The sequence below is a fragment of the Diceros bicornis genome, chromosome 9 (genome assembly GCF_020826845.1).
Source record: "Diceros bicornis minor isolate mBicDic1 chromosome 9, mDicBic1.mat.cur, whole genome shotgun sequence".
NCBI classification, from domain to species: domain Eukaryota; kingdom Metazoa; phylum Chordata; class Mammalia; order Perissodactyla; family Rhinocerotidae; genus Diceros; species Diceros bicornis.
Window position 1 is genome coordinate 10,419,571 of NC_080748.1, and position 26,738 is coordinate 10,446,308.

Consider the following 26,738-nt stretch of genomic DNA (forward strand, 5'->3'; position numbering starts at 1 on the left):
TTGATTCTAGAAGTGGGCTAAGCTGAATATGGCACAGACAGAGCACAGGAAGTAAAGAGAGAGGAAGGATGTGTAGGCAAGGAGCCAGGCAGGTTGGCTCAGCTCCCAGTCCACTGTCACTCATCATCAGATCCCACTCTAAGTGAGAGAGGAGTGACAGAAATATTGCTCTTTAAAATCTTGGGCACCACTCCCACCCCAATGCCCAGAGGACAAGAAAATACTACCTGAAACACAGCCATCAAATCCTTCCTCATTCCAATTCCCCAGGGACATCACTCCACTTTTACCCATATGCTGTATCCTCCTGCTGGATAGAAGTATCTGATTGTTACATTCACATTTACTGAGCTAGTATTTTTCCTGGACAGTGCCATATATAGTTCAATAGGCATGCTACAGAAAAGGAGTCTATGTGTAAATAAATTCTGGAAAAAGCTAGATGAAAAGATAAATTTCTTCTATTCTGTGGACCTTCTCAGAGTCTACAATATAAAGCATGAATAAATAACTAAAAGAAATTCTATTATATAGCAAATTCACTTGATCATGGCACATTAGTAATCATTTCCAGAAATCATTCCTCAGTGTTCCCAGATTGAAACCTTTTTGTAAAAGAAGACGCTGTCTTAATATTAATACAAACATAGATATATTATGAATGCAAGTCGAACCACATGCATTTTTTTTATTATGGTAAAAAACAAGTAACATAAACTTTACCATCCTAACCCTCATTAAGTGTACAGTACAGTAGTGTTAGCTATAAGCACATTGTTGTGCAAAAGATCTCTAGAACTTGTTCATCTTGCAAACTGAAATTCATTCCATTGAACAATTCCCTTGTTCCCCTCCCTAGCAACCACCATTTTGCTTTCTGTTTCTAACAATATGACTACCTTAGATTCCTCTGATAACTGGAATCATACAGTATTTGTCTTTTTGTGACTGGCTCACTTCACTTAACATAATGTGCTCAAGGTTCATCCATGCTGTAGCACATGGCAGGATTTCCCTCTTTTTTAAGGCTGAATAATATCCCATTGTACGTATATACCACATTTTCTTTATCCACTCATCTGTCAATGGACATTTAAGTTGCTTCCACCTCTTAGTTATTGTGAAGAGTGCAGCAATGAACATGGAAGTGCATGTATCTCTTTGAGATCCTGTTTTCAATTCTTTTGGATATATACCTAGAAGTGAGAATGCTGGATCATATAGTAGTTCTATTTTTAATATTTTGAAGAACCTCCATACTGTTTTCCGTAGTAGCTGAACCATTTTACATTCCCACCAACAGCACACAAGGGTTCCAATTTCTCCACATCCTCACCAACACTTGTTCTCTTTTTTTGATAGTGGCCATGGTAACTGGTGTGAGTTTATATCTTATTGTGGTTTTGAATTGTATTTCCCTGATAATTGGTAATGTAGAGCATCATTTCATGTGCTTACTGGCTATTTGTATGTCTTCGTTGGAGAAATGTCTATTCAAGTCTTTGCCCACATTTTAATCAGGCGATTTGGTTTTTGTTGAGCATAGGAGTTCTTTTAACATTTTGGATAGTAACCTCTTATTAGATATCTGATTTTCAAATATTTTCTACCATTCTGTAAATATTCTGCAAATATTTTCTTCCACTCACGCCTTTTCACTCCGTTTACTGTTTCCTTTGCTGAGCGTAAGTTTTTGAGTTTAATATAGTCCCATTTGTCTATTTTTGCTTTTGCTGCTTGTGCTTCTGGTGTTATATTCAAGACATCATTGCCAAATTCAGTATCATGAAGCTTTTCCCCTATGTTTTTTTCTAAGAGTTTTATAGTTTCAGGTTTTATGTTTAGGTCTTTAATCCATTTTGAGTTAATTTTTATATATGGTATAAGATAAGGGTCCAACTTCATTCTTTTACATGTGGATATCCAGTTTTCCCAACAACATGTGTTGAAGAGACTTTCCTTTCTCTATTGTGTAGCCTTGGCACACTTGTTGAAGATTATTTGACCACATAAGCGAGGGTTTAATTCTGGGCTCTCTAATCTGTTCCATTGGTCTGTATGTCTGTCTTTATGCCAGTACCACACAGTTTTGATTACTGTCGCTTTGTAATATGTTAGGAAGTGTGAGGCTTCCAGCTTTGTTTTTCTTTCTCAAGACTGTTTTGGCTATTCAGAGTCCTTTAAGAATCCCCATATGAATTTTGGATGGTTTTCTTCTATTTCTTCAAAAAATGCCATTGAGATTTTGATAGGGATTGCATTCAATCTGTAGATGGCTTTGGGTAGTATGGCCATTTTAACAATATTAAGACTTCCAATTCAGGAACACAGGAAATCTTTCCATTTACTTGTATGTGGCTTCTTCAATTTCTTTCACAAACACTTGATAGTTTTTAGTGTACAAGTCTTTCACTTCCTTGGTTAAATTTATTCTCAAGTATTTTATTCTCTTTGATGCTATTGTAAATGGGGATTATTTCCTTAATTTTCTTTTCAGATTGTTCATTGTTAGTGTACAGAAATACAACTGGTTTTTGAGTGCTGATTTTGTATCCCGCACCTTTGCTGAATTTGTTTATTAGTTCTAACAAGGTGTTTTTCCTTTAATCTTTAGGGTTTTCTATATATAAGATCATGTCATCTGTGAACAGAGATAATGTGACCTCTTCCTTTCTGATTTGGATGCCTTTTATTTCTTTTTCTTGCCTAATTACTCTGGCTAAGACGTCCAGTACTATGTTGAAAAAAAGTGGCAAGAATAGGCATCCTTGTCTTGTTCCTCATCTTAGAGGAAACGCTTTCAGTTTTTCCACCATTGCGTATGATGTTAGCTGTGGGCTTTTCATACATGGCCTTCAATATGTTGAGGTAATTTCCTTCTATTCCTAGTTTGCTGAGTGTTTTCATCATGAAAGGGTGTTGAATTCTGTCAAATGCTTTTTCTGCATCCACTGAGATGATCGTGTGATTTTTGTCCTTCATCCAGATAGAAACCTTTTTAATTCAAATTGATTTTTGTTTCTTTAGTAAGAACTATGATCTCTATATCCAACACATGTTTATTCTGTTATCCTTAGACTAAAACTATAGACTTTTAGAGCTGGTAGGGACCTTAGAAGTCGACCTCTAAAGTGAGAAGTGAGACCCAAAGTGAGACCCAAAAAGACTAAATGACTTGCCCAGTAGCACACCGGAAGTTATCAAAAGGATTGATACTAGACCCTAGTAGAAAATAGATAATTTTCTGTATTGCTGTATTGCTCATGAACTTACACATAATTTACCTAAGGAAGTACTCTAAAAACTGTCTGAAAATATGTGTGGTGTGAGTGTATGTGTGTGTATATACATACAAAACATGTTCATCAAAGCACCACAACAGTGAAAATATGGCAACAATCTAAACCATTCGATTTAGACGATTGGTAGATTATGATATATCCATACAAAATATACTATGCAGCACCTTTTAAGAATGATATAAAAGTATATTTTCATTGACGTTTATAATTTATTAAGTGAAAAAGTTACAAAACTGGATAGAAAGTTTGATTCCATTTCAAGAATTACATGTGTACATACATATGCATTTAAAAAATCTAGGTCAGAGCCGGCCCCGTGGCATAGTGATTGAGTGCACGCACTCCGCTGCTGATGGCCCGGGTTTGGATCCCGGCCGTGCACCAACACACCACTTGTCGGGCCATGCTGTGTCAGCGTCCCATATAAAGTGGAGGAAGATGGGCACAGATGTTAGCTCAGGGCCAGTCTTCCTCAGCAAACAGAGGAGGACTGGCACGGATGTTGGCTCAGGGCTGATCTTCCTCACACACACACACACTCTAAATAAATAAACAAATAAATATTAAAAAAAAAAAATCTAGGTCATAGTGGCCAGCCTGGTGGCATAGTGGTTAAGTTCGTGTGCTCTGCTTCGTCGGGCTGGGATTTGCAGGTTTGGATCCCAGGCGCGGACCTACACACCACTTATCAAGCCATGCTGTGTCCCACATATAAAGTAGAGGAAGATGGGCACAGATGTTAGCTCAGGGCCAATCTTCCCCAGCAAAAAGAGGAGGACTGGCAATGAATGTTAGCTCAGGGCTAATCTTCCTCACCAAAAACATAAATAAATAAATAAAAATCTAGCATATATACAAAAATGTTAACTCTTTTATGAATAATGATTCTTAATTGATTTATACCTATCTATATTTTCTAATTTCTTTACAAAAAACATATATTCTTCATGTAATTTAATAAAAGATCTAATATTAAATAATATATTAAAATCTCATGGATGTCTTTAAAACAAAGAGCTTGACTCTGTAGACAATTCCTAATTACTCATGTATGGTTACTTGTCATTCTATGTGCTCATAGATGGGCCTTCCTCCTTGTAGCCAAAAAAGTTTGAGTTGCATTCCTCTTAGCTACATATAGTCCTTAACTCTAACTTCCTTAACCAACAGTCTTAGGTAATTTTTATGATATTTTCAGGATTAATCTAATACCATCAGCCCTCACGCTTATCTGAGGTGCTCCAGAGTAGTCTGCACTAATGAAAGGGAAAATTGAGTAATCTGTTTTGATCACTTGTGTCCATTCCCAAAAACACCTCCCTTCTTAGTAGATACATCTGGGTCCAAAACCAAAACAAAAATATAATCATTTAAAAATCTAAGTTCTTCCACTTCCCTTCATGAACATTTCAGTTTAACCATTAGATGGGGCAATATAAGGGAGACATCTGTGCAGGCAGGGGAGAGGGGAAGCCCAAGCAGAGTAAGGAGCACGCCCAGATGAGACAGAATCGTGTATGTGTGTACGCAGGGGAGGGGGGTGATAAGACTGGTTACCCACGGGGGCACTGACGAAATAAGCGAATATATAAAGATAAGGGGAGCCAATTTTTACTTCAAAGAAGGAAATTACAAACATTAAAAAGGGGAAAACTAGAATGAACCCTATGGTGTTGGCTGAAATTGGAGATATCGTGAGTTCATGGTTTTCCAATATAGACAGATCAACAGATGAGATAATACACATGTAAATATGCATATATGTATACACACACACAAACACCCTCTGTTCACAAAGGGGGCTCAGGAACAGTGACATCCCCATAACAATGGGTACACCTATACCAAGGTCCTGGTTTCTAAACATCATTCTCCCCCTAAAAGGAACCAGGGCTCCTTGGAGAAATGGCTGGTCCCAGGGTGGAGGCAAGGAAAGTACAAAATGAGCCTGGAACATCTTGTTCTACCAGAAAGTAGAGAAGTGCTCAAGAATGATGGGACATGTCAAAGAGACACAGGAGCCCGCTCGAAGGGGCTCCTGCTGGCTAAACCAGGGATAATCTGAACATGAAAATAAATAACAATGATAATGGATCATAACCCACTGAATAAAATAGGACTCCCTGAGTCTAAACTGAGATTTAAAAAATGAAAATAATTGCAAGTTTGATGAGGAATGCGGATGTCTACAATCTCAAAATACCTCCACACAAAATACTTATGAATTACAAATGAGGAAAAGCATAGCTTAACAGTGAAGAACGCTGGGAGACATCACCTTACTCTAGTGTTCACAGATAACAGCACCAGCAGGCATGTGCAGAAAAGAGAGAACACAGCAAGCTTCACACTAGCCTTACAAAGGCCAGCTTGCAGGGATGATCCTTGGGAAACATCTGGGAACTTGGATTTGGGGAGCGTTCCCACCATTTCCTAAATGATAAGTGTGTCTCAATGCGCCTAAATTGTTCATGCAAACAATATGGTTTATGCTGAACACCTACTTTCCTTCTGGGGGTCTGGAATTTTCTGTGTGCTAGGCAGAGGGTGCCTACATGACCAGCCCCCAATTAAAACCTTGGACACTGAATCTATAATGAGCGTCCCTGGTAGACAACACTTCTCCCATGTTGTCGCATTTGATGTTGGAGGAATTAAGTGTCTTGTGTGACTCCACTGAGATAGGACTCTTGGAGGCTTGCCTGGCTTTCCCCTTTGCTGACTGTGCTTTGCTACCTTTCTATGCAATAAATCTTAGCTGTGAGCACAACTATATGCTGAGTTCTGCAAGTCCTTCCAGGGCATCACCAAATCCAGGAGTGGTCTTGGGAACCCCTAATACATGAGACATATCAGAATCGTGTCCCACTTAAGAGGATACAATGAGAAGAACACAGCATCACTTCAGTGAGATTCCTGCCCAAAATACATAACCTGAACCTAATCATAAGAAAACATGAGCGTGAACATGTTTCATGAAAACATGTTCCTCAAAGAGGAACAATTCTACAAAATAATTTGTTATTTCTTAAAGTGTCAAGATTACTGAAGTCAAGAAAAGACTAAGGAATTATTCAAAATGTAAAAAGACTAAAGAGACATGAATACTAAATGTTATGTGTGATTCTGGCCTGGATCCTTTTTTCTATAAAGTACATTATTGGGACATCTGATGATGATAAAATAAGGTCTATGATAACGGTAACATGTCAGTGTTCCTTTCCTGATCTGAACGGATACACTACATAGGAAAACTTTCTTGTTGATAGTAAATAGCTACTCAAGTGTCCAGGATCATGGGACATCATATCAGGACCCTACTTTCAAATGGTTTAGGGTAAAAAAAAACATTCTTGGTACTGTTCATGCAACTTTTCTCTGAGTTTGAGATTGTTCCAAAATAAAAAGTAAAATAATAAGGATGATGATGATGATTCCATTTGTTGATACCCAAATCTAGTCCTTATAATAATATACTAAGAGAAGGTACAAAATCCTAGGTAGGAATAGCAGAAACAGGGTAGGGGTGAGGAAAGTACTTGCCCCCTCATCCTCCCTCACCAAGAAAAAAGTTTACATAATCAGGAGAGCTTCGAAGACAAACGTTTTAATGGCACTGGCTTAGGATAATTAAAGAATCACTGAACATAGAAAATCACCCAAGGGTCCAGAGCTGACTACTGTTTATCTAGTAACTACTTAATGAGTCTTAACCATTCGTGATAAAATTAAGAAGTTTTACTCATTGTAAATTTTCATAGATCACTTTCAGCTGGAAAAACCACCTGTAACATCCATTACCAAAGAATCACTAAAAAATTCCAAAAACACTAAATTACCGTTTGTGTGCTTCCTGTTTGCTGCGACATTCTTCACAGTAATATTTGTATTCACTGCATAGAGTTTCTGTGTTGCTAAAACCCCTGTGTAAAATTCAAAATAAATTTATTTTGTCTATACCAGAAAATCATGTACTCATTTAAAAATATTCTAAACCAAAGATATTCATGAAATTTCAAAATAAATAACTGTACACTTACCTTAAGCAGTGAGTAATTGATGTGTTTTGTTCCACGTCAACAGAAAGGTCTAAAAAATCTTCATCTTTGCTGCTTATCTGTAAAAATAGGAAATTACCTTTGATTTCTTTAAATATCAGTAAATCACTGTTCCAAAACGATAGAATTAAATGCATTCTATTATTAGTAGTAAGTATATGAAGAATTCTTTTTCCTAAGTTGAAAACTACTTGAGTAGGATTATCCAAAAGGACGCTGAGTAAGTGACTCTCATCATACGTAGAGGGACAGCACCATGCACACCTAGAGCTGAGGACTGGCAGAGGCTGGTATGACGCGCAATTCCATCACTTTCCAAAATCTTGGTGTTACTGTAAAGCATGAAACAAACTGTACCATAGACACTAATTCTTATAAAAACATACGCCAAGACTTAATGAGAATGCTTGGCAAAGGACATGACACCTGCACTGTCATATCATTTAAGAAAATAACTTAGCTCACGATGCCAAATTATAATCTTCATTTATGACCTTCTTTTATTTCTCCAAAAAAATCTAACATAAAGCTCTGTTTGACTTACAGGTAAATGTTATAAAAAATAAAGTTATTACTTATTCATTTGAATTGGATTGGGACAGAACTTTAGACAACAATTTCCTAGTATTCCTTCAATGACTCCATGCCCAAGGTGAGCATGCAATAAAAGACAGGTCTGACTCAGTTCCCTTGTGCCTCTCACCCACAACTCTACACCCAGTTGAGTAAATGCCTTCCTCTGTCAATACCACATCAATGTTATAAGCTCAAGTATCATTAATTTATGATAGATTATGTGGCTATATAAATTACAGATCTATGCAAATATGAGTAAACAGGAATACTATGTGTACAAGGTATCTAGTGCACTACAAGATAACTCATCTGGGTCTCAATAGATTCAGTGAAAAAGAGGGGGAAGAAAGGCAACTCAGAGAAAAGAGAACATGATGTGCGTAAGGAAAGATAAATAGCCCACTTTGATAGGAAAGTGAGCAGGGTGATAAGACATAGTATGGTAGAGGTAGGCCAAAGCCAGATCAGGCAGGGCCTTACATGTAGGCTAAAGAGAAAGATTGAAGAATCTGGTGTTTCTCAAAGTGAGATTTGTGGTTCTCAGACACTACCTCAGGGGTTTTCATTTTAAATTTTTATCTTTATGATAACATAAAAAATTGACATAAGGATATTCTGGATCATTTGGATATATCTGAGTTACTGTGTTTATACTGACAATTGTGTTGGTGCCAGGTGATCACCAACTGGGGCAGTATTTAACTTTTAAAAGTGTAAACACCTCTGGTTGTTGCTGGACTGCTTGCTATGTCCTAATGTCAGGTCACACCCAGGATCTGGAGATACGAGTCTAAAGATCAGTGAAGTCTAGGTGGGAGACCTGGACTGGGAAATCATCAGCACAAGTGGTAATGAAAGTGAATATGAGCCTCCCAATGCAGAGTGAGAAGCAGCCAAAAATGAAACCCTGGAGGACACCTACACTTAAAGAATAACGAGAAGAAGAAAAGCCAAGGGATGAGATCAAGAAGGAACCATCACAGAACAGAGAACACCAACAGAGGGTGTTGTTACAGAAACCAGCCTCCTACCCAACTGAGATATTAACAACTGCATTATTAAAATCTGCCATACAAGCACTGTCTCTTCCAAGAAGCCCACCCCAAACCTTCACAAACTTTCCCACTCCCACCTGGATTAGGTCTACTATTCTCCGGCTCCCATGGCATCTTGTGTTTACCTGAACCATACCACATTCTACTGGAATTGTCTGACTACTTATTGATCAGTCTGCACTACCCGATGAGTATCCTGAGGTCAGAAACTTTGTCTTATTCATCTTCTGCCAACCTCTACCCATCTTCTACCTGGCATAGTTAGTACTTAAATATTTGTGCAAAACTAAATGAAGAAATGATATACGTTCACTCTTGAGAAATTCTGAATTTCATCCCTCTAGCTTAGTTTGATAAAGACATAGTACTAATAATCATTTAATGAATCTGCAAGATGATGGTTTAGATTTTGAGGAAATATTCTCAAGTTATACCCTTAATTCTTGGGAGACTATCTGCAAATATATATTACAGGTCACAGGAGGATCTAGTGAAGAAAGGGCGGAAGGATCACTATCCATCCACTACAAATCAAATTAATAACATTTGAGCACTAACAAGAATTGCTGATACCACTTTCTCCTTCAAAAACATTTAATCCCCAGGGCTGGCCCCATGGCCTAGTGGTTAAGCTTGGTGCGCTCTGTTTTAGCAGCCCAGGTTCAGGTCTCCGGCACCAACCTACACCACTTGTCCAAGGCCATGCTGAGGCGGCGACCCACATACAAAATAGAGGAAGACTGGCACAGATGTTAGCTCAGGGAGACTCTTCCTCAAGCAAAAAGAGGAAGACTGGCAACAGATGTTAGCTCGGGGCAAATCTTCCTCAGCCAAAAAAAAAAAAAAAAAAAAAAATTTTAATCCTCATTCCCCATCACCCCCCAGTCTACAAAACAAACTTCAAAGGCCTTAGCATGGCATCCCAAACACCTCCACACAGGTCCTAAATCTACTTTGCCAGCTTCACTTATCACTCTATATCTCAACATGCTAAGCAAATTCACCTATTTTCTGTTGCATTGAAGAAGACTGAATTATATAACCTATTTTCTAACAGAGACCAAATTCCATTATACCAAACATCAATCAACTGCCAAATTCTCTGATTATACCTACTATTCCAATTGAAATAGTGCTCTAATAATTGGGCAATGTTTCCTAAAGCTTGGAATTCAGTTATGATAAAATTTTTCTTCGTAAGATACAGCTATAAAACTCATGTTAAAATAATTGAAGTTGATTAGATTGAATAAAGATGAATACTGAGCCCAATTTCCAACATCAAATATTTCCCAAACAAGCCATTAATGCAATTAACTGACAGCCATAGCAACGAACAAAACACACGCCAAAGAAATCCTTAATCTAACCCCAAAACACCGTCAGAGGCCTGTCAATGTATTCAAGCACTCAGTTACACCTCTTTCACTTGATCTCAAAGATGCTTGCCAATAAAAATATATTTAGAAAAGAGAATTTTATTCATTTACCAGTACTGTGTCCTTTATTGTTTAAAATTACACTATTCACAATGCTTGTTCTAGAAATGCCTGGTTATAGTTAAAAAGATCAACGCATAATCAACAGTCAATAGATCACTCATTGGTGTGGGTTATGATTCTATTTAAAGACCCTATCTTTTTCACTCATGGTTGAACCAAAAAGATCACTATTTGCTTAAAAAAAAAGAAGAAAGCAAGAAAGAAAACACAATACCATTTACATTAGCACCAAAAAAAAAAAAGTGCTTAGGTATAAATCTAACAAAACATGTACAAGATCAATATGAGGAAAACTACAAAACTCTAATGAAAGAAATCAAAAGATGTAAATAAATGTACAGTCCATGTTAATGGACAGGAAGACTCAATATCATCAAGATGTCAGTTCTTCACAACTTGACCTATAGATTCAACACAATCCCAATCAAAATCACAGCACATTATTTTGTGGATAATAAATCAGTTTCGAAAGTTTGTATGATTCTAAAATTCATAAGAAGAGGCAAAAGACCCAGAACAGGCAACACAATATTAAAGAAGAACCAAGCTGAAGGACTGACACTACCCAGCTTCAAGACTTAGTATAAAGCTACAGTAATCAAAACAGTGTGGTACTGGGGAAAGAATAGACAAATTGATCAATGGGACAGAAGAGAGAGCCTAAAAATAGACCCACACAAATATAGTTAACTGATCTTTCACAAAGGAGCAAAGGCAATTCAATGAAGAAAGGATAGTCTTTTCAATGAATGGTATTGGAACAACTGGACATTCACACACACAAAAAAATGAATCTGGACACAGACTTTACATCTTTCACAAAAATTAATTCAAAATGGAGTATAGTCCTAAATATAAAATGCAAAACTATGAAACTCCTAGAAGATTAACATAAGAGAGAATCTAGATGACCTTGGGTTTAGTAATGACTTTTTAGTCAACATCAAAAGTATTTGAAGAACACCAAAAGCATTTCTATGAAGTACCTTTATTAAAATTAAAATATTAAAATTAAAACATTAAAAACTTCTGATCTGCCAAAGACACTATTACGAGAATCAGAAGACAAGCCACAGACTGAGAGAAAATATTTGCAAAAACATATCTGATAAAAGACTAGTATCCAAAATATACAAAGAACTCTTAAAACTCAACAATAGGAAAATAACCCAATTTTAAAAATGGGCCAAAGACACCTCACTAAAGAAAATATACAGATGGCAAATAAGCACATGGAAAGATGCTCAACATCATATGTCATTAGGGAATTGCAAATTAAAACAACGAGATCCCACTACACACATACTAGAATAGCTAAAATCAACAACAGTGACAACACCAAATACTGACAAGGATATGGGGCAACAGGAACTCTCATTCACTGCTGGTGGGAATGCAAAATGGTACAGCCACTTTGGAGGACAGTTGGGCAGTTTCTTACATAACTAAACATACTCATGCCACATGATCCAGCAATTGTGTTTCTTTGTACTAACCAAAGGAGTTGAAAACTTATGTCCACGCAAAAATCTGCACGTGAATGTTTATAGCAGCTTTATTCATAACTATCAAAACTTGGAAGCAAGCTAGATGTCCTTCAGTAAGTGAATGGATAACTATGGTACATCCATACAATGGAATATAATTCAGCAATACAAAGAAATGAGCTACCAAGCTAGGAAAAGACATGGAGGAAATAAATATATGTTGCTAACTGAAAGAAGAAACTCTGAAAAGGCCACATACTCTATGATTTCAACTATATGACATTCTGGAAAAGGCAAAACTAGGGAGGTAGTAAAATAATCAGTGGTTGCCATGGGTTTAGGGAGGTGGGAGGGGTGAATACATGGAGCACAAAGGAGTTTTAGGGCAGTGAAACTATTCTGTATGATACTGTAATGACAGACATATGTCATTACATATTTATCAAAACAAATAGAACCATGGAACAGACAACACCTAGAGTGAACCCTAAAGTAAACTATGGATTTTAGTTAATAATAATATATGGATATTAGCCCATCAATTGCAACAAATGTACCTCACTAATGCAAGATGTTAATAATAGTGTAAAGTGGTGAGGAGGAGGTATTTGGGAACTCTCTGTACTTTCCACTCAATTTTTCTGAAGTCTATTAATTAAAAAAAAGACAGTTCCTTATGAGTCTCTGCCAGTGTTATCTGATTTAGTAAACCAAGTAGACTATGTTATTCTTCCAAACATCCATAAAATATTTCTCTTACTTTTCTTGCTTGTGAACTCTCTTTCCCAATGGACCATGCTACTCTCCTATGCTATTAAAAACTAGTAGTACAATTGTCATAGTAAAGACTGGATCAGGCAAATATCATCAGTGGATATTAAATCTTAGAGGCGATTTCGATGAGGAACAAGACTTTTGTGTCTCCCCAAAGACTGCCTACTAGTTACAGGGGCATAAAAACCAGTCATCATGAAGTGGAGAAAATGAACAACACCTAGAATGGGAGACCAAAATTAATTTCACCAGTGAGGAGCAGATGGATATTGTGTGCCTACATGTGATACCCTGAGAAAGACACAGCAATAACTATGAATTATTCCAGCCAAGAATGTATAACCTGCATCTAATTAGAAGGAAACATCAGACAAACTCAATATGAGGAACGTTAGATTAAAAAAAAAGAGGGGAGGGAGGGGGACATATTCTTTAAAAATGTATATGTCATAAAAGACAAAAAAGACTATGGAAATGTTCCAGATTAAAGGAGGCTAAAAAAAACATGATAACTATATACAATGCAAACTACTACTCAACTCTAAACTGGATTCTGTACTGAAGGGGAGGAAATGCTATAAAGGACATTATTGGCTCAAGTGGCAAAATTGGATAGTGGGAGGCCTCATTAAGTATGAGTTTAATCTTTCATTCCTCAAGTGAGAAATAAGATAACAAGGTAAGAATGTAACTGGAGTGCTGGGTTATCTGATCCTACATGTAATCAGTTTTCACGCTTCTTCCATACTGTTCATCTTTACAAAGGATCCAGCAAAGTAGGTATTTTCCTCTCCCTGAGTATACACAGTGTGCTTTAGTTTTTATTCCAACCATAAACAATAAACATAATTGTAGGAAAAGGAAAAACCATCAGTATAACTCCCTGACCTATAAGCTTCTGAAGAGCTTAACTAAGACACATTAATTTCCAGAACATGGCTCTATGGCCTCATATTTTGAAACGAAAGCCAATAGTTCAAACTGCGGTAAGTGTTCTTCTATCACCTCAAGTATTCACTGTTAATAAGCAGCATTATGAAAAAGCATAGATTCCTTTCAACTGACAAGTACATCTTTAACATTCATTTATATTATACCTAAGAATTACAACTTTCAAGTTCATCTCTCTCACTCATCCTCAAAGAACTTTTAATATAATGAATCAAATTTGTTCTATACAAAATTTTATGATATACTTACAGTTTCACAAGTAAGACATCTGGTTTCATTAGTTAATGTTCCCTGAAAGATCTCATGAACCCAAGTTGGGTCTGGTGTGCTGTTGTTATTTTCACTGTCAATATTACCATTAGGTAAACGGCCATTTTGTTTTTCCTGCTTTCGCTCTTCTTGTAAAATATCAGCAATTGTATTTAGCAGGTAATTTAAGAATTCATGGGCATCTTGCTGCATGTAGTTGTCAAAAAGCTCTAAAAATAAAAACATATTAGAGAATTATTTTAGAATTAAATAACTTCATTAAAAAACTAAATTTAATGCAGCATTATTCACCACAGCCAAGAAGTGGAAGCAACCCAAGTGTCCGTCCACTGATGATTGGATCAAGAAGATGTGGTATATATATATAACGGAATACTACTCAGCCATAAAAAAAGACAAAATCATCCCATTTGCAACAACATGGACGGACCTGGAGGGTATTATGTTAAGTGAAATAAGCCAGAAAGAGAAAGACAAACACCGTATGATCTCACTCATATATGGAATATAAACCAACACATGGACAGAGAAAACTGTAGTGTGGTTACCGGGGCAATGGGGGTAGCGGGTGGGCACAAGAGGTGAAGGGAGACATGTATATGCTGATGGACAAACAAAAATGTACCACCAAAAATTTCACAATGTTATAAACTATTAAAACATCAATAATAAATAAATAAATAAATAAATAAATAAAACAGTAACTGACAGTTTTTTTTTTTGGTGTACGGTTCTACAAATTTTAACACACGCATTGACTTATGCAACAACCACCACAATCAGGATACATAACAGTTCCATCGGCCCAAAACACTCCCTTGTTTTGTATTTATGTAAACACCATTTATTTATATAAATATACAAATATATTTATATAAACAAAATACCTGTTATATTTAAACTCGCATCTCATCCATAACCACTGGCAACAACAAAAAAAAACCTAAATTTAAAAAAGAATATCTAGGGCCGGCCCCGTGGCGTAGTGGTTAAGTGAGCACGCTCTGCTGCTGGCGGCCTGGGTTCAGATCCCGGGCACGGACTGACGCACTGCTTGTCAGGCTATGCTGTGGTGGCGTCCCATATAAAGTGGAGGAGGATGGGCATGGGTGTTAGCCCAGGGCCAGTCTTCCTCAGCAAAAAGAGGAGGATTGGCATGGATGTTAGCTCAGGGCAGATCTTCCTCACAAAAAAAAAAAAAGACTATCTAGGGGCTGGCCTGGTGGCGCAAGCAGTTAAGTGTGTGCACTCCGCTTTGGCGGCCTGGGGTTCGGAGGTTCGGATCCCGGGTGCACACCGACACACCGCTTGTTAAGCCATGCTGTGGCGGCGTCCCATATAAAGTAGAGGAAGGTGGGCACGGATGTTAGCTCAGGGCCAATCTTCCTCAAGAAAAAAAAGGGGGGGGGGAGGATTGCATCGGATGTTAGCTCAGGGCTAGTCCTCTTCACAAAAAAAAAAATATCTAGTATTCTAGCAGAACTAAGTACAAATGTTTGGTATTGTTAGTAATGTACAAGAAATAGATATATTTCTTATGTAAAATTATGACTGAGTTTAGGGAAAAGAAAGTTAAGACGAATGAGAATCTTTTTTTAAGAAAAACAATACTAACTGATTGATGAGAAAAGGGCAAAACTCATCCTCAAATATTTACATAACATACTGAGGAGATAAGAAACAACTGCTTTTCATTAGCTCATCTAATATTGTTCCACAAATATTACGACATGGCCATGTTTTAAAGTGGAAGCTGGACGACCTGTTGCCAATGCCAAACCAAAAGCAGGAAAACCACACAGAAAATTTGTTAAAATTATAAATTACTGGGCCATCCATCCTAGAGATTCTGATTTAGTAAGTCAGAGATGAGGCCCGGAACCTGGGACTTTTCAAAGCTCCGCCAGGTGACGCTGACGTGCAGTCAGGTTTAGGAAATAACAGTATCATGAATTACCTATTTAATCCACATAATCTCTAAGGCCCCTTCCAAACGTGAGATTGGATTTTATAACTCCATGAAACGTTCCCTGCAGCTACACAAATGAGCAAAGATGATGGAAATACTGACAGTTGCTAACATGAGCGCTTTACCCTGTGCTTAGCATTACACACCCCAAGACTGAAGAGGAAGGGCTTTAGAGGCAGCATCTCATTCGATCTTCTTAACAATCCTGTGATACTGTTACTAACGCTATTCTACAAATGAGGAAATGGGATCAGAGAGGGTAAAGTCATGCTGCTAGGAACAGCAGGGCCAGGACTCACACCAGGCAGTCTGGCTCCACCAAGCTGCATACCAAGGAGCACGCCAGTGGGACCGAGCCACTCAAGAGCACCCAGGGTTCAAGAAAACGCACTGAGAACATTACCGAGTTAGGACATTTTACCTTTAGATCTTCGATGCCCATGTGATAAATTCCAGAAAGATTACCGTTTATATTTCGTAAATGAAAGCATACAAATTTAGAAGAAAATTTAGGGAAAGCCTTTCTAAGATAAAATAAAGTATTACATCTTAGAAGAGCTACAGAAACGACTACATAAAATTAAGTTCTATGCATTAGAAATCACTTCAAAAGTTAGAAAGTGAAATCTGAAAATTATTAACATCTTCAACATATAAAGAGATTATACAAAAGAAAACACAAAGTGGGCAAAAGACTTGAAATCAACAATTTATAGAAACACAATTCAAAAGGTTAAGAAACATGAGGAAAACTTTCAACCCCAGGGTAATCTAAAAGATTTTGATTTTCCTGTCTGTAAAATGGAACACCATCTTCCTTGGCAAGGTTATTGTAAAAATAAAATGTAGACAAGTGAAAACATTCATTGTGGAGATATTTTGTTAAAAGAAAATAAAGAATAATTTTAATCTTGGTGTCAAAAAGACCTTTAAAAAGTATTACATTTAAGGTGCAGCTACTAGAGCAAGACTTTGGATTCACATTACAGTTCTACCTCTAATTATATGTAAGTCATAGGCAATCTACTTAACCTCTCTGTTGGATCTCAAATCAAACATAATGCAGCTGGAGCCATGCTTCATTTCTCTGCTCTAAGTTTGTTCTGAGGGGTTTGATTAGTCTTAAACAAATGCCCTATGTTATTTTTAAGAACAATAAAAGCCCTGAGTCTTAGGAGTTACTACATTAGCCTACGTGGATTTAACATCTAACTGATCTTTAATTTGATGTACTGTGCGTCCACTGGTTTCCACTCCATCTCTCTGGGACCAAGCCAAGTCGTGTCCAGAACCCTCAGACAGCTCTGCCACTGGACCAGTCTAGGCCAAAGCTAAGACAACTGAAGTCCATTACCTTTTAACCTTGCCTCTCAATCCAATAATCCTCTATCCCTGAAAATACTACTCCACCCTCAACCCCAGTCTCCTATCCTCTACTACTCTCATTCGCTTATTGTATCTTATTTCCTTACTCATCCTTGGGATTCTCTTCTTTTCCAACCCTTCCTGCTCTCTTCTAGGAACTGCTTTCTGTTCTAAACTCCCCATCTCTTCAACCTTTGACATTTTCTAGCTCCCTGCTGCCACTGCTAAACCATTACACTTTCACTTGCATATAAAACCTTTCCCTCAATCAAAAAAGCACTTAACATCTGGCCACACTACCCTTAACCCTCCTCCTTCTACAGTCATCTGCCAACCTGCCCTCATCCACTGATACCCTGATTCATGGTTTCTCTGTCCACCCTGACTCCTGCACTAACCTTGACACTTTCAGCGTCCAGGCAGCTTCCTTAAGGGCACGTGGACACTTTAAAAATCAAGAGCTCTCATCTCTCACTCACTCACCCATCCCCAGGTCACAAATCTAGAACCACTCACCTGAGGAGGTCCACTAAGATAAGGACTGGAAGGAAATTACGCTAGAGTTGATTAGGGGGCTTTAAAAAAGTAAAAATAAATTGGAAAAGTCATGGAGGAATCCAAAAAGAAGGATAATGGGGGAGGATCAGTAAAAAGGTTTTATGAAGACTGCTAAGGGCCTAGCTAAGGTGAGAGAGGAATAACTAACTCTGACAGATCTACATGCTGGCTCAATGCCACAATCTGAAGTTGTCTCATTGTTCCCTGTTAAATTATTTTAGCATATATCCGTGTTTTTCAAAATAATTACTTTTTTTGTCAAGCAAAAATGTGCAAACGCTTCTGTTTTTTAAAAACTTGAAACATCTTTTTTTTGGATGTTCTTTTAGCACAGAACAATGACTTCATCTTCACAGGACTACCTCAACTGACTTGAATGCTCTGGAAATGAGACGCAAAGTAAACCAGAAGATACTCTTTAAGTATTTTGTGGAAATATTTAAAATAATTTATAGTTCATTTTCTATATAGTGTACTAAGTATGCCAGAATCTTGCAGTCCCTAAGAGCAGCCACTACAGTTTTAAAAACATCAACCAGGACCACATAAACATCAAAACAACACCGACTAAATGGCCTCAGGACAATCCCTGTAAACTGTATTATATCTCATTTCTAAAATCTTGGTTTTCTTATGGTTTGCTTTCTTCTCTGCTAAGTAGCATAATGGGAAAGGTGGACTTCAGACTTGCTTTGGCACATTAAACAAATTCACTCATTCAACAAATATTTAGTAAGCACCTACTATGTGCCAGGAACTGGATTACGAGCTGGGAATACAATGGTGAGAAAAACAAATGGGCTCCCTCCATCATGGAACTGACAGTCTAGTGGGACAGACAGTTTCATTATCAATAAATGTATATGAAATGTATATAAACTGTTAAAGTCCTGATATAGCTACAACATTAATGCAAAAAAATTAAAACTAAATCACTGCTTAAAAGTAAGTTATGTTTTCTTCAAAATTCAGAAATAGCTATAGCTTTCATTACACAAAATGCTTTTTGGAGAAAAAGGAATGAAATGAATATGGGAAATTATTTACTCAAATCTATTTAATAGGTGTTATTTTTGAACAATCAAATTTCCTCACTTGAGGAAGACCAATACTTAAACATACACACATATATTTATATTTGTATCTCTCCACAGCACCTGAAACATTGCTACGGACACAGAGGTTCCTTGAGAACAGGACCCTTTCTATCTTATACACGGCTGTATCCTCAGCACTTAGAACCGTGCCCGCCACATATTAGATGTGCTTGACATTTTCTGAATGAATGAATGAACAGCAGGAGTTGAAACAACTAAAATGACATGAGAAAAATAAATTTGGCCCAACACAATTTGAACTACGGACATTGCTAACATTCGGTGAGTCGGAGCACACAGCTACAGATGCCAGCTAATCTAACTTTCAAGCCCAGCTTAAATGATCCCAAGGTCTCCAGGTGAGTCAACTCTTAACTAACATAGAATTAGATCACCAATCTGTGTTTTAATTCTTCTAAAATAATAGAGAGCCTATGGGAAGTTAGTAATTTTAAACACGCCTTCAGTTCTTACCTAGATAACCGCCAATAGCCTCCTGGCTGGTCTCCCCGCATCCTCTCATGCTGCCCACCCCCACCCTTTCCCATGGCCATGCCACACAGCAGGAGAGGGATCTGTTCCTAATGCACATCAGAACGTGCCACCCATCTGCTCAGATCCCATCTCCAATGGCTTCCTAATAAAATAAAAGTAAAACCCAAGTTCCAGGCCCCTGCCTTTCTCTCAAAAGTTTATCTTCAACTTACTCCGCTCCAGCCACGTTAATTTTCTTGCTGTCCTTCAAGCACTCAGGGCAACTGCAATTTCTGTTCTAGCTGCTTGGAACAACTTTGCCTCAGATCTTCAAATGGCTTGTTTCTCAGTTCAAATCTCTGCACTAATGTCACTCATCAACTCCCTCATTCTCTACCCCCTTTCCCTACTTTATTTTTCTTCACAGCAATGACACATTATATTACATAACTGTTTGTCTTCCCCACTAGAATCTCAGCTCCCTGAAGGCAGAGGTTTCGTCTTATTTCTATATCCCTAGGTCCCACACAGTGCCTGGCACTGTAGGAACTAAACACATAATAATCAATTCACACATTCAGTTAGTTTCCCATCATCAAAGATAACATATTTACAGAACAAGTGTTATCACACTGGGCTACAGTCCTCTCATGCCATGATTAGGTAACATGAATTGAACTTTTAAAAAAACAAAAATCCATTACTGATATTAAAACAGATTCTTTCCAAGGGATATCAAAATGATTAGTAATATAAAGCAATGGTGGTTAAAACAATATGGTGCTAACATCTACTGACAATATAGAACATGAAGTTTTTAACACAACATGGAAGGAAATTCATTTAAGAACAGCCCAACAGTGAAAGTTAGTGGAAATACTGAAATGGGCAACATACTTTCCAGAGATTTAAAACCAGCAAACAAAATCTCAGAAGGGATAACCTATTAAATCCTCTTTGCTTTGTATGCTCTTCTTTATATAATTATCAGGAAAAAAAATCAAAAGCCAAAAATATATTTCAAAATATACTTAACAAAAGCCAGCAGCATCAAATAATAAACAAGCTTTTCTACTAAACATTGTTTATGAAGTATAGAAAAATGAAACAAAACTTCTGAGAAAATGGGTTTGGAATATGCATTCTGGAACCAGTCTGATTCACCAAAGTATTTAAGAAGTCTACTGTGCATCAATTTACTCTGCCTAAACACACATAAAAAATTCAGAAAATACTGAACTATTAAAAAGTAATAAACACTGTAAAAATATCCCAGCTTTGACAAGCAAACATATAAAACCATAGATATTTAACAGCACGGAACTTTCAAAACACAGTAACTTGAACTCTGTTTAGCATGAGAGTCAATCTAAATTTTAAAAATCATTGTGTACTTAAAGATGATGTTATGGACTGCCTGCCTGTGTCCCTACAAAATTCCTATGTTGAAACCCTCATCCCCAGTGCGATGCTATTTGGAGATGAGGCTTTGGGAGGTAATTTAGGTCTTGAAGACTGAGATGAGCATCCTTACAGGAGAAGACCTGAGAGAGCTCGTTTCTTTCTCTCTTCGCCATCCGAGAAGACAGCAAGAAGGCAGCTATCTACTAAGCAGAAGAGGGCCCTCATCACACCCCGAATCTGCCAGCACCTTAACCATGGACCTCCCAAGCCTCCAGAACTGTGAGAAACAAATGTTGACTGTTCAAGCCACCCAGTCCACGGTGTTTTTGTTATAGGAGACAAACGAAGAGCACATGCAGCATATTAAACAATAAAGTCAAGAAAAGTGTGCTATTAAATGAAAAGAAAACAATGTGTGTTCTGAGTTTCATGTTTCTGATGCTGAACGTTCCTAAAGTACTAATGAAATCACTGAGAAAGGATGGCATGTTCACTATCATGCACGTGAATTTTCTACCAGGACAAAATTTTTAAAGTTTCATACCAATACAGACAAAAAGACTGAGAAGACTTGAACCACTCAGTCCACATTCTAATGGAGTTGTATTTGGCCTTCTTAAAAACAGAAAACACTATACAGATCTGTAATTTAAGAACGTAAATATGTATAGCCTTTATCGGAGAAATACAAAAAAGATGAATTTTTTTGAGTAATTAATCAACTGTTCTATATTTGTATATGGAGAAAATGAACAATATCTTTAACATGTGTATCAGATTCAAGAATAACAGCCTAAAGCCATATTATTTCAGCATCTTCTTACATTTTAGGAAACTAGATATGACTTAGGCTTCTCTCAATTCATGTGATAATGAACACTGTCAACTGAGTTAAGGGCAGGATTACCATCAGTGCATTTGATAACCAACCTTAAAGACTTCTCTAATCATATATCTGTGGGCATCTTTCTATCAGATATGTAACAGATCAAACTGAAAATACCACTCAATTTTATTTGTACAATGAATGAAATGCCTACACCAAACAAAACCCAGAATTCTACATGTTATTTAAATCCCATTTGAATTTTCTGAGGTAGCATACCATATTAGAACACTGAGCTTAGATGTCAGGGAGAAGTGTGGGACCCTGACAAGTTACCTTAACTTCTCTGAGCATCGATTATCTCATGTAAAGTGAGGTAATAATGTCTAACTTTTGGGCTTGCTGTGAAAATTAAATGAAAAATATTTTAAGAGAAAAAATGGAAGTGGGGCTTAATCAGTAGCTATTAAAAGAGGGTGGGGGTGGAGTTAAAACTATCTACCCAAAGCCAGAAAGTATGATTTATTGTTCTGGCTCTTTCCTTTCCTGGAGTGTGACTCCTGGCAAGTCTTTTAGCCTCTATTTTTTTCATGGCTAAAATGAAGGAAATAACATGCTCTCTACATCAGGTTATTGTAAGGATCATATGAGTTAACATACATGAAAGCATTATGAAAACAACAAATGAACAATAACGTGGGAAAAAAACACTTCATTCTTGATAGAAAAGCCAAGCAGACAAAAAAGAGAAATATATGATAATTTCTCTTTTCCTGGTACATAGAATTTGATCTTCGTATAACGTACTTCAAACATTAATCACACCTCATGTTAATTACTGTGTGACTATCTCCTCACTAAACCGGTACTTCTCTAAAAACAGGAACATCATCTTTGGTTTTCCAACAGCTAATATATCATCAGGCATCAAGTCAACACTTGCTGAATTGCAGTATGCTATATTGAACCTTCCTGTTACATACGTAATACATCAAGAAGTAGAAGAATTACCATTTTCTTTCCGTAATCTTGTTATGAACTTCTTAGGAGGAATTACTCCAACCTTTTTCTTCTGAGTGGCTATGCTATGGAAGAGATCTGCTAAGCATGTAAGAAGGTTCTCCTTCTTCCTAGGTTGACTCTTGTATGCTAGAACTTTTTCCCGAAATGGACGACAAAAATAAAGTGCTTGAAGAACTGAATTACAGTAGCAGGTATTCCCAAACTAGAATAGAAAAAAAAAAAAAAAAACTTTGTTAAATTTGGGGCAACACACTTTTAAAAGAATTTCCATGTGTATAGTTGAGAGAATAGAAAGAGAATATAGGGAATTTATGATCCTCATAAATTAAAAGGTATCTGAGAGCAGAAATTATTCTGACTGCAAAGTAGCCATTTTAACATTAATTGGAGGCTCTACGCATCAGTTCCAGGTTAAATTTGAAGGAAAATATATGCAATAAATTTGGCCTTTACGAAAACTGATTTAAAGAACTATATAGTTTAAATAGCAAGATTAGGTTTAGGATTTTCTTTTCTTTTTCAATTCTCGTTGTTATATAGTGTTGGTTGTATACGAAGCATTTTACATATTAAACATTTAAAAACATAACTCTCAAAAATTCTTTAAAAAAGCACAAAAGTGAGGTTTTCTATCAGGTTCCTAAGTGACATCCAAAAACTAAACAAAAACAAGATCCTCTGAAATGTTAGATTAAAAATCATTAATGTGACAGCCTAACAACCACTGAAATGCCAGGTCGTACTATTCTTGATATATCAGCAAGACACAGTCTTTGGCTCCAGAGTTAAATCCTGAACTATGTATCTATCTCTTGCTGGCCATGCGATCTGAAGTATATAACTACAGCTCACTGAACTTCAATTTCCTCCTCTTTAATAATAGAGGAAAATAATCCTGCCTTACAGAGAAGATGAGACATAGTTTTATAACCATTTATTGCCTTCCTTTTCCCTTCCCATTAATAGACACTGGCTCCCAAAGTCAGCTGATAAAACACCCAGAAGTCCATCAACGAGGATCTGGGGAGTACTTTGAAACTGTAAAAAAAAGAATGAGGACAATTCTCATTGTACTGCCATGGGGCGAGATAACATATATATATTAACTTAGACTGGGTAGAGACGAGTGTTTGAGAGTAGGCAATATCAAATGTATGTCCACAGACATGCACACGTTTGCTTATATTTAAAAACTAGGAAGGATAAATTAAAAGTGATTAAAAAAATGGTTATTTACAGAGAAAGAGGGGAAAAAATGGAGGGGAATAGAAAGTGAGATTCCTGTGCATGTACATTATAAAAAGATTACTTTGTACCAATTTTTTTAAACTAAATTAAATCATAAAAGAAAGAGAAAAAAAGAAATTCCTAAAATTGAAAACAAATAGAAATAAATAAAACCTAAACATATATCAAGTTGGTGGTAAAACTATACAGAGAAAAGAATTACATCAAGTGCCTTTAAAACACAGAAATTTTACTATACGTGCCTACTGCAGTACAGCCTAAGAATAAAAAGAACAAGGAAATCTTACACAGCATCCAGTAGTCACATTGTTAGAATTAATCTGTTGATACTGTTATTTTGAAACTACTATAGATATATTATAGGAGAAAGCAAGCAAGGAATTATGTTGATACCCTTAAGAACCAAAATTTTTAAAGTAAAGAAGAAAAGTTACAATAATAAAAATCAGAAGAGTAAAACCCCTGTAAACTTATATTGGAATTAGAAATATCAGTATAAACTCATGCCTTTTTGTACATCTTAAAGTGAGTGATTGTGTGCGTGTGTGTGTGTGTGTGTGTTTTCAAGTTCTGTCCACTGAAAAGGCCAGCAGCAGTAAGTTTCCCCTGCACTCAGATTGTGGTCTCAAAAAACCTCTTTCCCACAAAAAGGAACTAAGACACCTTGCAGATATGGCTACAGAAGGTCTGGGACAGGAAACGTACAAAGTACAAGATTAGCCTGGAATATCTTTTTGTGTGGATCCAAGAGCCAAATTTCTTTCTTTTTTTCTTTTTTGAGGAAGATTAGCCCTGAGCCAACCTCTGTTGCCAATCCTCCTCTTTTTTGCTGAGGAAGACTGGCCCTGGGCCCATCTTCCTTTACTTTATATGGGACGCTGCCACAGCATGGCTTGATTAGCAGTGCGTAGGTCCGTGCCCAGGATCCAAACCCACAAACCCCAGGCTGCCGAAGAGGAGTGCACGAACTTAACCACTACGCCACCGGGCTGGCCCCCAAGAGCCAACTTTCATCAAAAAGGATGACTGCAATGATAAAAGCACATCAACCACATAAAAATCTATGAATTCATAATGACATTAAAGGGCCGGCCCCGTGGCTTAGTGGTTAAGTGCGGGCGCTCCGCTACTGGCGGCCCAGGTTAGGATCCTGGGCGCGCACCGACGTACCGCTTCTTCAGCCATGCTGAGGTCGTGTCCCACATACTGCAACTAGAAGGATGTGCAACTATGACATACAACTATCTACTGGGGCTTTGGGGAAAAAAAAGGAGGAGGATTGGCAATAGATGTTAGCTCAGAGCCGGTCTTCCTCAGCAAAAGGAGGAGGATTGGCATGGATGTTAGCTCAGGGCTGATCCTCCTCACAAAAAAAATAATAATAATAATAATAATAATGACATTAAAAACAAAGAAACCTACATTAGTCTCCAAGAGAAGTTGTAAACTAATATATAAAAGGAAAGCATCAATGTTTTATCTTGTCCTTCTTCTAAGAACCATATTTCAGGGGGCACTAAATAGTTGATGAAGGAAATTCTTGTTTATAGCAGAATTCCAGATAATAAATTCAGAAGAAATGGTTGTAAATAATGGATTAGGCAATAATTATCCATGGATACTAAAAGCATTAGGTTAAAGGTTGATGGGGAACTCTAAAATGGAGGGCTCAGGCCTGAACCCTCAATGCTTCCAGCATCATTAAAAATGAACAACAAAACTTTTGTCTTGTGCTGTGATACACCAAGAAATATACAGCAACTCCTATGAAGTATTCCTGTCTTAAAAAACAAAACAAAACCACTCAACTTTAATCAACTGTCTAGATCTAACTACCAATTTACAAGATATTCAGGGAACAGAAGAACAAGCTAAACAATACCACAAAAAACGAATACGACACGAGACCCAGTGAAGATACATGACTTCCACATTCACACAGTCAGAGCCAAGAACTGATTTCATCAAGACAGATGCTTTAAAGGCTTTCCAGAGAAATGCTAAAAGAAGTATATTATAATGATGCGTTGATATTATTGGTCATAAATATAACTATGGATATACTTCAACAAAGCCTATCCAGGGGCTAAGTATACCTGCAGCAGAATAATATTACTAAGGTTAACTTACCAATTACTCAGCATTAATTAGTCTGAAAAATACCAGTATTTGTACCACAGTCTAATGACCCCAATGACAAACTATGGTTCTGTCAATTAAAGAGACAATCTCCACAATTTGGACATTTTTATTAAAGAATAAACAGGAGGAGACTCTACTAACTTCCACAGAGGAGGTAGACAGAAACAAAAGACAGCATCTCACAAGATATCAGAAAAAGTTGTGATAATGAGCTTGACCTACTTACAAAAAAGAAGCAAATGGGATAAGCTGAGGAATTAGAGGGAGTCTACATTTTGCAGAATGCTGCGAGTCAACCTCTTGCTCATCTTGCGAATATAAAGCAATAGGTAACACCATAATCAATTCTTTGAGGTCTTCTGTTATGGTCTTCTTTTACTTACCTTCATCAATCCCATTAAAGAAAAATTAAAGGTTGAAACTACCACAACGTCTCCAGAATAAGCTAACTTTCAATCTTATTCGTAACTCTGAAACTTAATTTCCTTGACTTTTAATAGTAAGTTTCATTCTAGTTCCTAAAATCTAAAAATATACCCTTCAAGTGCATAGCTTTCATGCAAAAGATTGTCTGGGATGATTTCCTCCACATTCTTATTTCTGAATGCTCAATTTCTAAAAAAGACATTGCTTTATGGTTGAAACACACCCCATGTT

General features: G+C 37.0%; 1 protein-coding gene across 2 annotated transcripts in view; it reads right to left on the minus strand.

The window, feature by feature from the left end:
- The window catches only part of USP12 (ubiquitin specific peptidase 12), a 98,632-nt gene that overhangs the window by 16,321 nt on the left and 55,573 nt on the right, over positions 1-26,738 (minus strand). Inside the window, exons 3-6 of one of the 2 annotated variants that reach the window (XM_058547890.1) lie at positions 22,680-22,893; positions 13,955-14,184; positions 7,343-7,419; positions 7,142-7,225 (exon numbers count right to left, since the gene is read on the minus strand). In XM_058547890.1, the coding sequence (XP_058403873.1) occupies positions 7,142-7,225; positions 7,343-7,419; positions 13,955-14,184; positions 22,680-22,893 (605 nt within the window). The remainder of the gene's footprint in view (positions 1-7,141; positions 7,226-7,342; positions 7,420-13,954; positions 14,185-22,679; positions 22,894-26,738) is intronic. The other variant, XM_058547891.1, reaches the window with a different exon arrangement.